The sequence below is a fragment of the Alosa sapidissima genome, chromosome 12 (genome assembly GCF_018492685.1).
Source record: "Alosa sapidissima isolate fAloSap1 chromosome 12, fAloSap1.pri, whole genome shotgun sequence".
Lineage (NCBI taxonomy): Eukaryota > Metazoa > Chordata > Actinopteri > Clupeiformes > Clupeidae > Alosa > Alosa sapidissima.
The window spans coordinates 31,602,388-31,614,246 of NC_055968.1; the positions used below are offsets into that span (position 1 = coordinate 31,602,388).

Consider the following 11,859-nt stretch of genomic DNA (forward strand, 5'->3'; position numbering starts at 1 on the left):
CATCTTTTCGGATGAAAAAGCTGTTGGGCCCGTGACGTCGCACTTAACAACTGGATAGTTATCGTTCCTAGTGTGAATGGCCCTTTAGGGAATTATTTCCACCATAGCTGAGTGATTACTTTGTTGTGGTTGCATTTAGGTTGGAAATGAGCTCCATCTCATTGCTTTTTTTTCCCTTTTGTGCAGATGTTTCATGCCTACCCTCAAATGCCTTTTGCACCTGTGCAAACAAACTTCAGATACCCTGTGCCGCAAGATGGATCAAAGTGAGTATTCTTTGCAGTGCCCCCCCCCCCCCCTTCTTTCTTTGTTGTTTCTTATCATTGTGTAAGTTAGTTATTAATATATCCTACATATTTCTATATGTAGAATGTACAAAGTGTAATTCTGATGGGATATTTGGTTGGTGATGGTCTCCTCTTGCAGATATACTCAAAATCCATACTGATTGTTAGTGTGTATATCATTTATGTAAATGTGTAAATGTATCCTGTTGTTGTTTACACCTTTACAGCAACCTTGACCCACTTTTAAAAATGCCAGAGCTCTGTGCTCATCCTTGATCATTGACCTCTGCAGTGCAATACAGATAAGGTTGCTGTGCACCAGAATTAGCCTTGCACTTGTTTAGATTCTGAGCTTTTTTGAGCCTGACGTTTTGTCCTGGCAGCCTTCACTGGTTATTCAAAAGAAAAGGATCTTTTGGAGCATTTTCAACTCTGATTGAATAGACCATATACATTAGGAGTGGCACGGTTCATGAAAAGAATCCGAACCGTTCGGTTCTCGGTTCGGGCCATGTGTGCATCGTAGGGTGTTGACGGTCATGCCCGTATGCGACCTCAGACAGTTATTTTTTTTTTTTTCCTTTCGTGTGAAAGCGGAGGTGTGAAGTGCTGTGGGTCACGTGTAGAAATGGAAAGTGGGAGAGATAATGAAGGCAGCCCGGAGTTGCGCCAGTGTCTCATAAGTCTGGTGTGTGGGAACATTTTGTGTTCAGTTTTACTTTATGACAGAGGAAAGAAAACGGTAGATAGAACTGTGACTGTGTGCAAGCATTGTGCATTCATTATGCTAGCACACATTCATTATGCTAGTGCAGGCCCGGAGGGGCTTATCGGGAGCTTCGGGTGGATTCCTGGTGGGCCATTAGCGTTTTGGGCCGGTCTGAAGATCGTGAGCTTAAATATATTCTTTCTGAAGTTCACTTGCTGCTAAAAAGGCACAAAAGTTCCTGTAGATGGCAATAACACATTCTACTTTTTTGACAAATAAATTAAAAGCATGTTGAAATCATCAATATCTTCACTCTTGCTGTATCAAATTCTCACCTTTCCTCAGAGATGGTCTCAATGATGTGCTTAAATTCAAGTCAAATTCTTTCATTTTGTGCATGATTACATGATATAACTATTTTAATATTGTAGCCTAAATGGTGGATAATTAAGCTATATATCATATGCTGAAGTATGATATTTCTGAAGTGTTAAAGATTAAAAGAAAAAATAACAACAAAACCCGTACAGAACCGAAAACCGTGATACGAACGGAACCGTGGGTTTTGTGAACCATGCCACCCCTAATATACATGCATATTAATAATTAACATGCTGTTTTATATGGTCGGAGGACATATCTATATGTTGTACATCTGACGGCTGACATCTCTTCTCGCCTTTTCTTTCTCGCTCTTGTCTCCCCTCCCCTCTCTCTTCCCCTTCCCCTTCCTGAATCTATCCCAGGGGCCCCAGACCAGGCCCAAGGCCACAGTCATGGCAGCAGGACCCTGACCGGCCCTCCATCATCAGTGCCACAGACCTGAAGGAGCTGGACAACCTGGACACGGAAGCCGACGAAGGCTGGGCAGGTGAGCGGCGACGAACAGCTCTGTTCTCACCAGCTGAGCTAGCAGCAGACATCACACAGCTCGTCCAACACGCCCAGGGGAAATAAGACGAAAGACGGGTGTATTTTTGTGTGTGTGTGTGTGTTGTTCTAATGAGTTGACGCAGCAGAGGTGTCCAGATGAAATTTGAGGGAAAAGTAGCCAGGCTGCAGTAAAATAAAATAAATCAAGAGTAGCCTTAAAATGCACCATTAGAGCCCAGAGCAGTAATTAGCACGGCGAGATAAAATGTTGTGTCTGACTGCGCGCCCTGTTTTTGTCTGGTCTCCAGGAGCCCAGATGGAGGTGGATTACTCAGAAAAACTCAACTTCAGCGACGATGAGGAAAACCAAGCAGCCAAGGAGAAAGGGGAGAATTGGTGAGCTCATTAGAGATTCTCTCTCTCTCTCTCTCTCTCTCTCTCTCTCTCTCTCTCTCTGTTGTGAATGTTTTTGTTTGTGTAGTTAATATCCTGTGAAGGGTTGTCAAGGTAGTCGCTGCTTAGTGTTGTTTATAGAAATCCTTGTGGTTGCATCTTGAATAATCACACAGAGATTTTCTTTTTTTCTTCTTCTTTTTTTTTTTCTCCACATCTGCGCAGGGATTGGATGGGTAAGATGGAACGCATGCGAGCACGGGCTGCAGACGGACAGGAGGGCTGGAAGGATGGAGGCGAGGACCGGGGCGGCAGCAAAGGCTCATGGGTAGACGGCGGCGACGGCAGAGCTCCCTCACCAGGCAGCATGGCCCAATACAAGGCAGCACAGCGAGACTTCCAGGTGATGACTAATGATATGCATGCGTGTGCTATTTAGTACAAATGCCAAATTTAAAGGATCGGGATTTCTTTCTCACCATGCTTCTTCAATTGACGTTCAGTTTCTGGTTGTTTTTTGTTTTGGATATGGGAACTGAAACCGACACCTTCACAGAGCAGTTTCCCAAACCAGTCGTGTAGCCTTATTTGAAACATGGCCAGTATGTCGAGACATGCTTGCCCATCAGGAATAGCTTTATTTGGTTGTTCAGCATAGCTATGTCTTGCCACAATATTAAAGTTTAGGTGTATTGAAGTACACAGAAGTGGAATAAAAGATGAATAGCTTTATTTGGTTGTTCAGCATATTTATACAGTATATCATTGTGCTCTAAGCGATGCCACACGTTTTTTAGGCTAAAACATGTTATGTCACTTACTGCAAACATCACCTAACCAACCGCTAGCTGTCTGTGTCCTGAATACACTGTAAAAAAAACGCGATCTCTGTGGACGGCTCAAAAAACGGCAACAAAAACAACCTGGGCAAACCTAGCCCATAAAAACATAACAAACTGTTCCAGCAAATCATTGACAAGATGCGCGTTTAAGAGTTTCACTTGCACAGGAGCAGCACGGGAGGGAGGGGGAGGAAGTAGCGAGCCAGCTCTCTGTTTTATTTGAAAGTCAACAGAAGTGACGTTACCCAGCATCGCGTAGAGCACCTTTAAGAGTCATTACATTTATTTTAATAGAGCTATATTGAAGCACAATAGAGTCCCGAAGTGTGACGTAGCGTTTCCATGACGGCAGAATCACTGGATCTAAACAAACTTTCGAAGTGGCATAAATAGCATTGAATGTAGACATGTGGCATCATTTCTAGCTAATAAAAATAAATATATCCATTTAAACGTGTTTTACCTGCTAGGCAGCAGCTTAGCCACATAACACGGATTCCCTCGCAGGTGTAATAGAAAGAAACAAAATTCCAGTGGATATTTCCAGTCTTCTCAAAGACTGGCGGCTGTTAAGAGCGACGTTTTTTGCCAAAAAAATAAAGCCAAAACACGTCCGTGAATTTAAGGATTTTAACCGCATGCTGTGAAGTTACATGCAGGTCTCTTTTACGGAGGAAACCCATGCTAAAATAAAACTCTGTAGTCACGAATTTGATCGTGTTGGTATGAATGAATATATGTTGTAGTATGTGATTCCTACAGTGTCAAAAAATATACTAACGTCTTAGAAACGTTGTAAAATTATTGAAATAGATTAAGAAAGCCACCGCTATGGCGATTTCAATGGTTAGATTGATTTGTTTAGATCCAGTGAAATTGCTGCCTTGGCAACGCTACGTCATGGCTTCGGAACTCTATTAGGTGTGTGTAAATTCACCCGTGGTCTCGTCTCCGTGTTTTGTCAGGGTCAGCCAGCGGGCCGGCCGGTTGGCGGCAGCGGCCCCAGAGCGGTGAAGCCACCTGCGGGGGAGGAGGACTCTGAGGCGTGGCGTCAGAAGCGCAAGAAGCAGACGGATCTGTCTGAGGCGGTGGAGCGCGCGCGGCGTCGGCGCGAGGAGGAGGAGCGGCGCATGGAGGAGCAGCGGCTGGCCGCCTGCGCCGAGAAGCTCAAGCGGCTCAACGAGAAGCTCCGACCCGCGCCTGCCTCCAGTCCCACCGCCACCGCCACCGCGACCCCCTCGGAGCCCAAACACGGCGCTTCCGCCACAACCCCCGGGGTCAGCGACGGCCATGATGACTCGGCGGGCCCCCGGACGGACACCCCCACCCCCCAGCCCCCCCTCCAGCAGCAGCAGCAACAGCAGCAGCAGCCTGCAGCAGCGGCGCAGGGCCCTCCTCATCCTCCAGTCCCGTCGCCAGCCCACGAGAGGCCCAAGTCCAGCGTGCCGGAGGAGGAGGAGGAGCTCATCGCAGCGGCGCATCTTCCCCCGCGGCAGCCTACCCCGCCGGCCCACGCGGCCCACGCGGTCCAAAGGACCCCAGCGGAGCAGGACCACAGCGGAGCCGGAGACGAGCCCCAGCTGCAGCCCGACAGACAGCCCATGAGAGATTACTTCAGCTCGGACGAGTGTAGAGGTACACACACACTCTCACACACACAGAGAGAGAGAGAGAGAGAGACATACACACACAGACGGATGTCAGTGGTAAAGACACACACACACACACACACACACACAGACACACACAGACGGATGTCAGTGGTAAAGACACACACACACACACACACAGAGACACACAGATGGATGGCAGTGGATGCTTGGGTCGGTTTCATGTTCATGTGGATCACCGAGTAAATCTTATTGCCTGTTAAGAAATATCACAGCTGAGACCCAGTGCTGAGCACTCTAACGGAATGTAATGGAAGGAACCACTTCCAGCTGCTTCAGTTAGAATGATTGCATTAATTTGTGGCTCTTTGGAGAAATTTACATTTAAATAATATGCATTATTAGGACTGAAGTAAAGGTGTGTGCGTCTGTGTGTGTGCGACTGTCTGTGTGTGTGCGTCTGTCTGTGTGTGTGCGTCTGTCTGTGTGTGTGCGTGTGTGTGTGTGTGTGCGCGCATGTGGAATGCGTGCAGTAGAGGACCCTCAGCTCTCCTTGTCCCGGCTCGACCCCTCCAGCAGTGAGGACCCCCCTCTGCAGCCTACGGAGGCGGAAGGGGAGGGTGGTGCAGCCATCCGCCCCGCGGTCAACTCGGGCTACTCCAAACAGTTCCAGAAGTCCCTACCGCCTCGCTTCCTCAGACAGCAGGTAATGCCACACACCTGTGATGGGACTCTAGCTAACACCATTTATGTGACTAGAAGTTGTTTTTAATGTGTATATATTTCATACATTTATTTTTCACCCATATCAAAGTATCTTGTTGACCACAATCTAAAACATTCAATTATGTTAATCAAAAACATCAAAATTATGTTCAACAATCAATTCAATGTGTCAAAAAAAACAAAAAAAATAAAAAAAATGTGTCATTGGATATATACACTACTCACAAAAAGTAAGGGATATCTGGCTTTCGGGTGAAATTAGTGTTTCAGTACAGAAAGTACTGAAACATTGAACTGTTGTTGGACATGCGCATTCAAAAATTTAGAGAAGGTCACATTAAGTTCACCTGTAAAGGTTATAGTGGAGTTCAGGTTCATCCTGAAATTTCACCCGGAAGCCGAATATCCCTGACTAGTGTATTTAAATCACTGTGAAATAGCGACAGCACAAAACAAGCACACAGGCAAGTCTCTAACACTCAACAGCACATCACAAAGCAAGCACACAGGCAAGTCTCTAACGCTCAACAGCACATCACAAAGCAAGCACACAGGCAAGTCTCTAACGCTCAACAGCACATCACAAAGCAAGCACACAGGCAAGTCTCTAACGCTCAACAGCACATCACAAAGCAAGCACACAGGCAAGTCTCTAACGCTCAACAGCACATCACAAAGCAAGCACACAGGCAAGTCTCTAACACTCAACAGCACATCACAAAGCAAGCACACACAGGCAAGTCTCTAACACTCAACAGCACATCACAAAGCAAGCACACACAGGCAAGTCTCTAACACTCAACAGCACATCACAAAGCAAGCACACACAGGCAAGTCTCTAACACTCAACAGCACATCACAAAGCAAGCACACAGGCAAGTCTGTAACGCATTCACATCTGCAGGAGCAGCTCAAGCAGCAGCAGTGGCAGCAGCAGCAGCAGAGTGGTGGTGGTGGTAGCAGCAGCGGTGGTGGCCCAGTGTCCCCTTCTGGCACCGGGGTGCCCGCTCCTCAGCACCGCTCCCTGTACCAGCCCCTGGGCCCGCACCCCCAGCACCCTCAGCACATGCCCTCCATGGGCTTCGACCCGCGCTGGCTCATGATGCAGTCGTACATGGACCCCCGTATGATGTCGGGGCGCCCGCCCATGGACATGCCCCCCATGCACCCAGGTAAACAGTGGCTCCTTGTAGGCGTTGCAGCACAATAGATGCTTGTTTAGATTATAATCACTGTTGAAGTGTAGTGATAAGTTTAACAAAGCACTCTACTTGGGAATGTTAAATGAATACCAGTGGTGAAATTGCACATCTGAGTGATGTTTGTCCGGCGCGTGTTCCATCCAGTAGGCAGGATTCCCCCCAAGCAGCTGGTGCGTAGAGACCCAGCGGACAGCAGCCCGTCGGGCTCTGACTCTTTCGATCACCTGACGCGTCCCATCCGAGAGCACGGCCTACCTAACGAGCCGCCGCGCGTGGTGTGGGGCTCCGACTCGTACCCCCAAACTGAGCCGCTGCCCTCGGCCACCCCACCCAAAGGGCGCGATGACGTCAAGGAACCCAGGTGAGGGAGAGGACCGAAAGGTTCCACTTTTGTTGACCTTAGTGATGTTACTTTGTTGCACTACTCTGTACTTCTGTTCTACTTTGTTGTACACTGTTGTTTACACGTTGTTTACTTTGTTGTACACTGTTGTTTACACTTTGTTTACTTTGTCGTACACTGTACTTTGGTTGTAAGAGGGTAGCATACCTTATATCAAGAGTAACCTTCTATGTGACGTGTTTTAGTCAGTGTAAGCGCATAGTTTCATGGTCTGTTTGGTTGACTGATTGATTGTTTCCCCCTCTCCTCGTGGCAGGCTGGACGCTGGTCTGGAGCTGGACAGGGGTCTCTCCTCTGTCTACGCCCAGGAGCACAGCCCCCTGGAGCCCCGGGGCAAGAGTGACTTCTTCCGGGACTCGTCGGAGCCGCTGTCTGCAGCGTTCAGCCATGGGCCCGAGGAGGTGCCGGGCCTGCTGCAGGCGGACAGGGTGGCCGCGGTCTCGTCCTTCGAGCCCGAGGAAGCCAGCCTTCCCTGCGGCGAAGACGTGGACGCCCTCGGCAAGGCCGTGCTGCAGAGGAGTTTCTCCCAAGGCTCCAGCCACTCGCTAAAAATAGACGAGCCGCGCTTCGAGGCCGTTACCCTGGCGACAAAGACGTTGGACCTGTCTGAGGGCGGCGGCGAGCGTCCGGACGAGAAACCCAGGAGGGAGCCATTCGGACCAGGCCCGACCGGCATCAACAACCGCTCCACGCCTCCCGCCACTCAGACGGACGGTGGCGTTGGCAGCGTGCACAAAGCAGACAAACTCCCACTGCCTCAGCCTGGGAAACAGAAGGTGGACACTCGCTGGCCCTCCCGGAGCTCTGGCTCTGGCAGGAGAGAGGGAGGAGGAGGTGGAGGAGGAGAACGACCCCTACGGCGCTCGGGCCCCATCAAGAAGCCCGTCCTGCGTGACATGAAGGAGGAGCGCGAGCAGAGGAAGGAGCGGGAGGAGCGCCACGAGAGGGGAGACCGCGGCTCCAAGAAAGACTCCGGCGGCAGCAGCTCCAAGCCCCCCTCCTCTGCAGCCGCGGCCGTGCTGGAAGGACAGAGGCCCTCTGTGGAGCGGGAGGCCAAGAGGGAGACGGCGTCCACTGAGCCCGAGGATGGCGGGGCAGCCAATGGGGCCGCCAAGTCCAGAGACCGAGACACGCAGCTGTCCGCGGGCCCTGCGGCAACGGCGAACATCCCTGATGACAAAACGGACAAACCAACTGGCAGCGACAAGCACCCCGAACCCAAACTCCCCTCCCGGAAAGAGTCCAACCTGCCGCCTCGTTCCTACAGGCGCGATGAACGGGAGAGGGATCGGGACCGTGATCGGGACCGCGATCGTGAACGGGACCGCGATCCGCATCGTGAAAGGGACCGCGATCTGCATCGGGAAAGGGACCGCGATCCGCATCGGGAGAAGGACATGGACCGGGACAAGGACTGGCCAATGGACCCCAGCTTACGGGGCCGCGGGAGAGGGGAGTACTACTCTCGCGGGCGGAGCTACAGGGGCAGCTATGGCGGGCGAGGGCGCAGCAGCCGAGGGCGCAGCAAAGGCGAGTACCCGTACCGGGAGCCGCGCGTGCGCTCGGACCTGCCACTCAGCGCCACGGCCGCCGCTGGCCTCCGCTGCCGGGAGGAGAGCGAGACACGCAGCGAGAGCTCGGACTTCGAGGTGCTGCCCAAGCGTCGCCGCCGGCGGGGCTCGGACACGGACTCGGAGAGCGAGGGCCACGAGTCGGCCAGCGACACGGGCGCTTCTGACCGAGAGCCCAGCGCCAAACCCAGCCGTCCGCTGCGGCGGGAGCTGCCCGGGGAACCGCGCTCCGGACCCAAAGCCGGCGGCCCGTACGGTTCCGCTCACCTCCCTGACAAAGGCGGGAGCAAAGACGACGAAGGTAGGCCAAAGCCTGGCTTCCTGCCCAAGGGCGAGCCCACACGTCGAGGCAGAGGAGCACTTTACAGCAGGAGAGGGGGCGGCAGGGAGCGTGGAGGCCCCAGGCCAGCCCCCCTCAGGCGGCCTGGAGTCCGCGAATCCTCCCAGTGGCCCTCCAAGCCAATGGAGACCTTCCGTCCAGAGGACGCGGACAACTCGCGCATGGACAACCCGCCGTCGGATCGGCGCCTACCCAAATACGACGGAAAGCCGAGGGCGTTTGGCGAAGGAGCTCAGAGCAGCAGGGAGAGGCCCAGGAGGCCAAGGCCCGCACGGCCACCGCGACAGGACAAGCCCCCTCGCTTCCGCCGACTGAAAGAGCGCGAAGCGGCCGTCATGGCCGGAGAGGTTTCCCCGTTGGCCGCCGCGCCGGTCACCATGTCCCCGACGCTCTCCAAAGCCCCTGGCACCCCCGTCACCCTCCCCGAGGGGGGCGCTGCTGCTCTTCCACCCAGCCTGCCCCCGACCTCCGCTACCAGCTCTGCCACGCCGGCCACGTCCACCGCCACCGCCACGCCCCCCGAGCTGCCCGGCACGGAGGCCGTGCTGCCCTCTGACGTCGCCGCGGCAGCAGCCGCCACTACCGTGGCCGCCGCCGGCAGCAAATCCCCCGACCTGTCCAATCAGAACTCGTCGGACCAGGCCAACGAGGAGTGGGAGACGGCGTCGGAGAGCAGCGACTTCAACGAGCGGCGGGAGCGCGAGGAGCGGAAGGGCGCGCTGGAAGCCGCGTCGGCCACCGCCGCCGCCACGACGACGACGACATCCTCCGCCGCGGCTCCGGCCGCCTCCGGCCCCGTTTACCAGGGCTCCGCCCCCCACAGCAGGAGCCCCACAGAGGGAGGGGTCACCCCCAAACGTGAGGCGGCAGCCAGCGCCAAGCGGAGCTTCTCCAGCCAGCGGCCTGTGGACCGGCAGAACCGCAGGGGCAACAGCGGCGCCAAGCCGGGCCGAGGCTACGCAGGTGGCAAGGGCGAGAGGAGAGGAGGCTCTGGCGCCAAAGCTGGAAGGAAAGGGTGAGTAGAGAGACCGGTTGATTACATAGCCATTACACTGCCGTTAGCTTATATACCCCTTAGCGATGGAGAGCTGTGGGGCAATTTAGTTTTATCGGCTCATCTTATCTACACCTGTTGCAATTGGGCATATACAAGGCTTCCAGTTCAGATAGATGTTGTTTCAGGCTGTAGTGCTGTTTGCCTGAAAGTGGCCACAAACTCTCTTTCTATCTAGCACTTTATCTCTCTCTCTCTCTCTCTCTCTCTCTCTCTCTCTCTCTCTCTCTCTCTCTCTCTCTCTCTCTCTCTCTCTCTCTCTCTCTCTCTCTCTCTCTCTCTCTCTCTCTCTCTCAAGCAGCTTGTCCCCACCACAGTGACTTTGTATTTCTGCCAGTCATCTGAACTGCTCTCGGCTCTCAGGAGCTGCTTCTTCACTAATTGCCTGCATGTGATTCTTTTTCTCTGGATCTTTAAATTTAGACTCCGGCACAGAGTATTTTTAGCCAGGTGCCCCCCCCCCCTCATTTTCTTCCATCATGGCCTTTCATAAGAATAGCTTGACAGTGTTCATCTAATATCCTCTCTGCCACTTGTCTTTTCTCAGAGCTCTTCTCTGTCGATAAACAGTCTAGACTGGCGTCCGGTCAGGACAAATTACAAGTTACATTATCCCTTTGGCCTAAATCTGTCATCAGATTCAGATTTATTTATGTTTGTGTGTTTGTTTGTTGACCGAGTTCTCCTTCTTGCAGTGCCCAGAACCCAGAGTCCGGCCAGGCCGGAGCGGGTCAGAAGGGCGGAAAGGAGTCATCCTCTCGCCGCAAAGACGAGGCCAAACATGCCGCCAAGAAACCCAAGGAGAAGGTTGATGCTCTGTCCCAGTTTGACCTGAACAACTATGCCAGTGAGTGGCCGCCGTCCAGTGTCGCCGTTCCCAGTGTTTGAGTTCAAATATGAGTGTGTGCCGTGTGCAAATAGTTATTGCTGTAGCTATGCCATAAATAAATATGAGTGCCCGAGGTAAACTACGTTTAACTGGCAATGGATCAGATTTTTGAAGAAATGGTGCATCTCTGAAGGGCCAGAGAGAAATATGTGTAAATATTTGAGTATATTTGACTATCCAGAGTAAGAAATAATGATTGTGTCATGAAGTCCCATCTACTACAAGACTTGTATGTAGTAATTTCCTGTGTATTAGCCGCATTGTGTATAAACTGCAGGACGGTGTTTTATGCCATATTAATACCAATACCATATTAACTGCCTCCGTGTATTAACCCCATATTGAAGAAATTTAGCAAAATCAATATATAAACCGTGGCTAATAGTTGGGAAATTACAGTGTATACTGTGACAGTGCAGAGAGAAACGTGTGTGTGTGTTCTGTAGGTGTGGTAATAATCGACGACCATCCTGAAGTAACAACACTAGAGGACCCCCAGTCCAGTGCCAATGACGACGGTTTCACGGAGGTGGTTTCCCGGAAGCAGCAGAAGCGCCTGCAGGACGAGGAGAGAAGGAAAAAGGAGGAACAGACTGTACAGGTAGAGTATGTTTGATTCTGAAGTGCCGTTCGCACCAAGAACGATAAAATTATAGTAAAAAGTTATTGCTCTAGCTAATATGAATGACAACGTCCATACATAAACTATAACAATAATGACATGAAGAACGATATAGTTGGGTATCACTTTCAGAGCGATTTTTAAGAATGATAAAAAAAGCTGACCGCCAATCACAATCCATCAAATTTTAGCCATTAAATTCATCAACACAACGCATTTATCGTTATAGTTATCGTTATAATTGTCGATCCTGGTGTGAATTACCCTTTAAATGTGTTTTTGTAGCCACCGATTGCCTTTGGGATTTTCCTGTTTGATTGAAACATGTGCAGTCTGTT

General features: G+C 51.7%; 1 protein-coding gene across 16 annotated transcripts in view; it reads left to right on the forward strand.

Moving 5' to 3' along the window:
* prrc2c (proline-rich coiled-coil 2C) overlaps positions 1-11,859 on the forward strand; it is a 34,336-nt gene that overhangs the window by 8,224 nt on the left and 14,253 nt on the right. For 12 of the 16 annotated variants that reach the window (XM_042057874.1, XM_042057863.1, XM_042057868.1 and 9 more), the window contains exons 6-16: positions 187-266; positions 1,743-1,867; positions 2,178-2,265; positions 2,488-2,665; positions 4,070-4,739; positions 5,248-5,420; positions 6,345-6,612; positions 6,787-7,003; positions 7,302-9,971; positions 10,706-10,857; positions 11,346-11,500. In XM_042057874.1, the coding sequence (XP_041913808.1) occupies positions 187-266; positions 1,743-1,867; positions 2,178-2,265; positions 2,488-2,665; positions 4,070-4,739; positions 5,248-5,420; positions 6,345-6,612; positions 6,787-7,003; positions 7,302-9,971; positions 10,706-10,857; positions 11,346-11,500 (4,776 nt within the window). The remainder of the gene's footprint in view (positions 1-186; positions 267-1,742; positions 1,868-2,177; positions 2,266-2,487; positions 2,666-4,069; positions 4,740-5,247; positions 5,421-6,344; positions 6,613-6,786; positions 7,004-7,301; positions 9,972-10,705; positions 10,858-11,345; positions 11,501-11,859) is intronic. The other 4 variants (XM_042057864.1, XM_042057878.1, XM_042057879.1 and 1 more) reach the window with 2 other exon arrangements.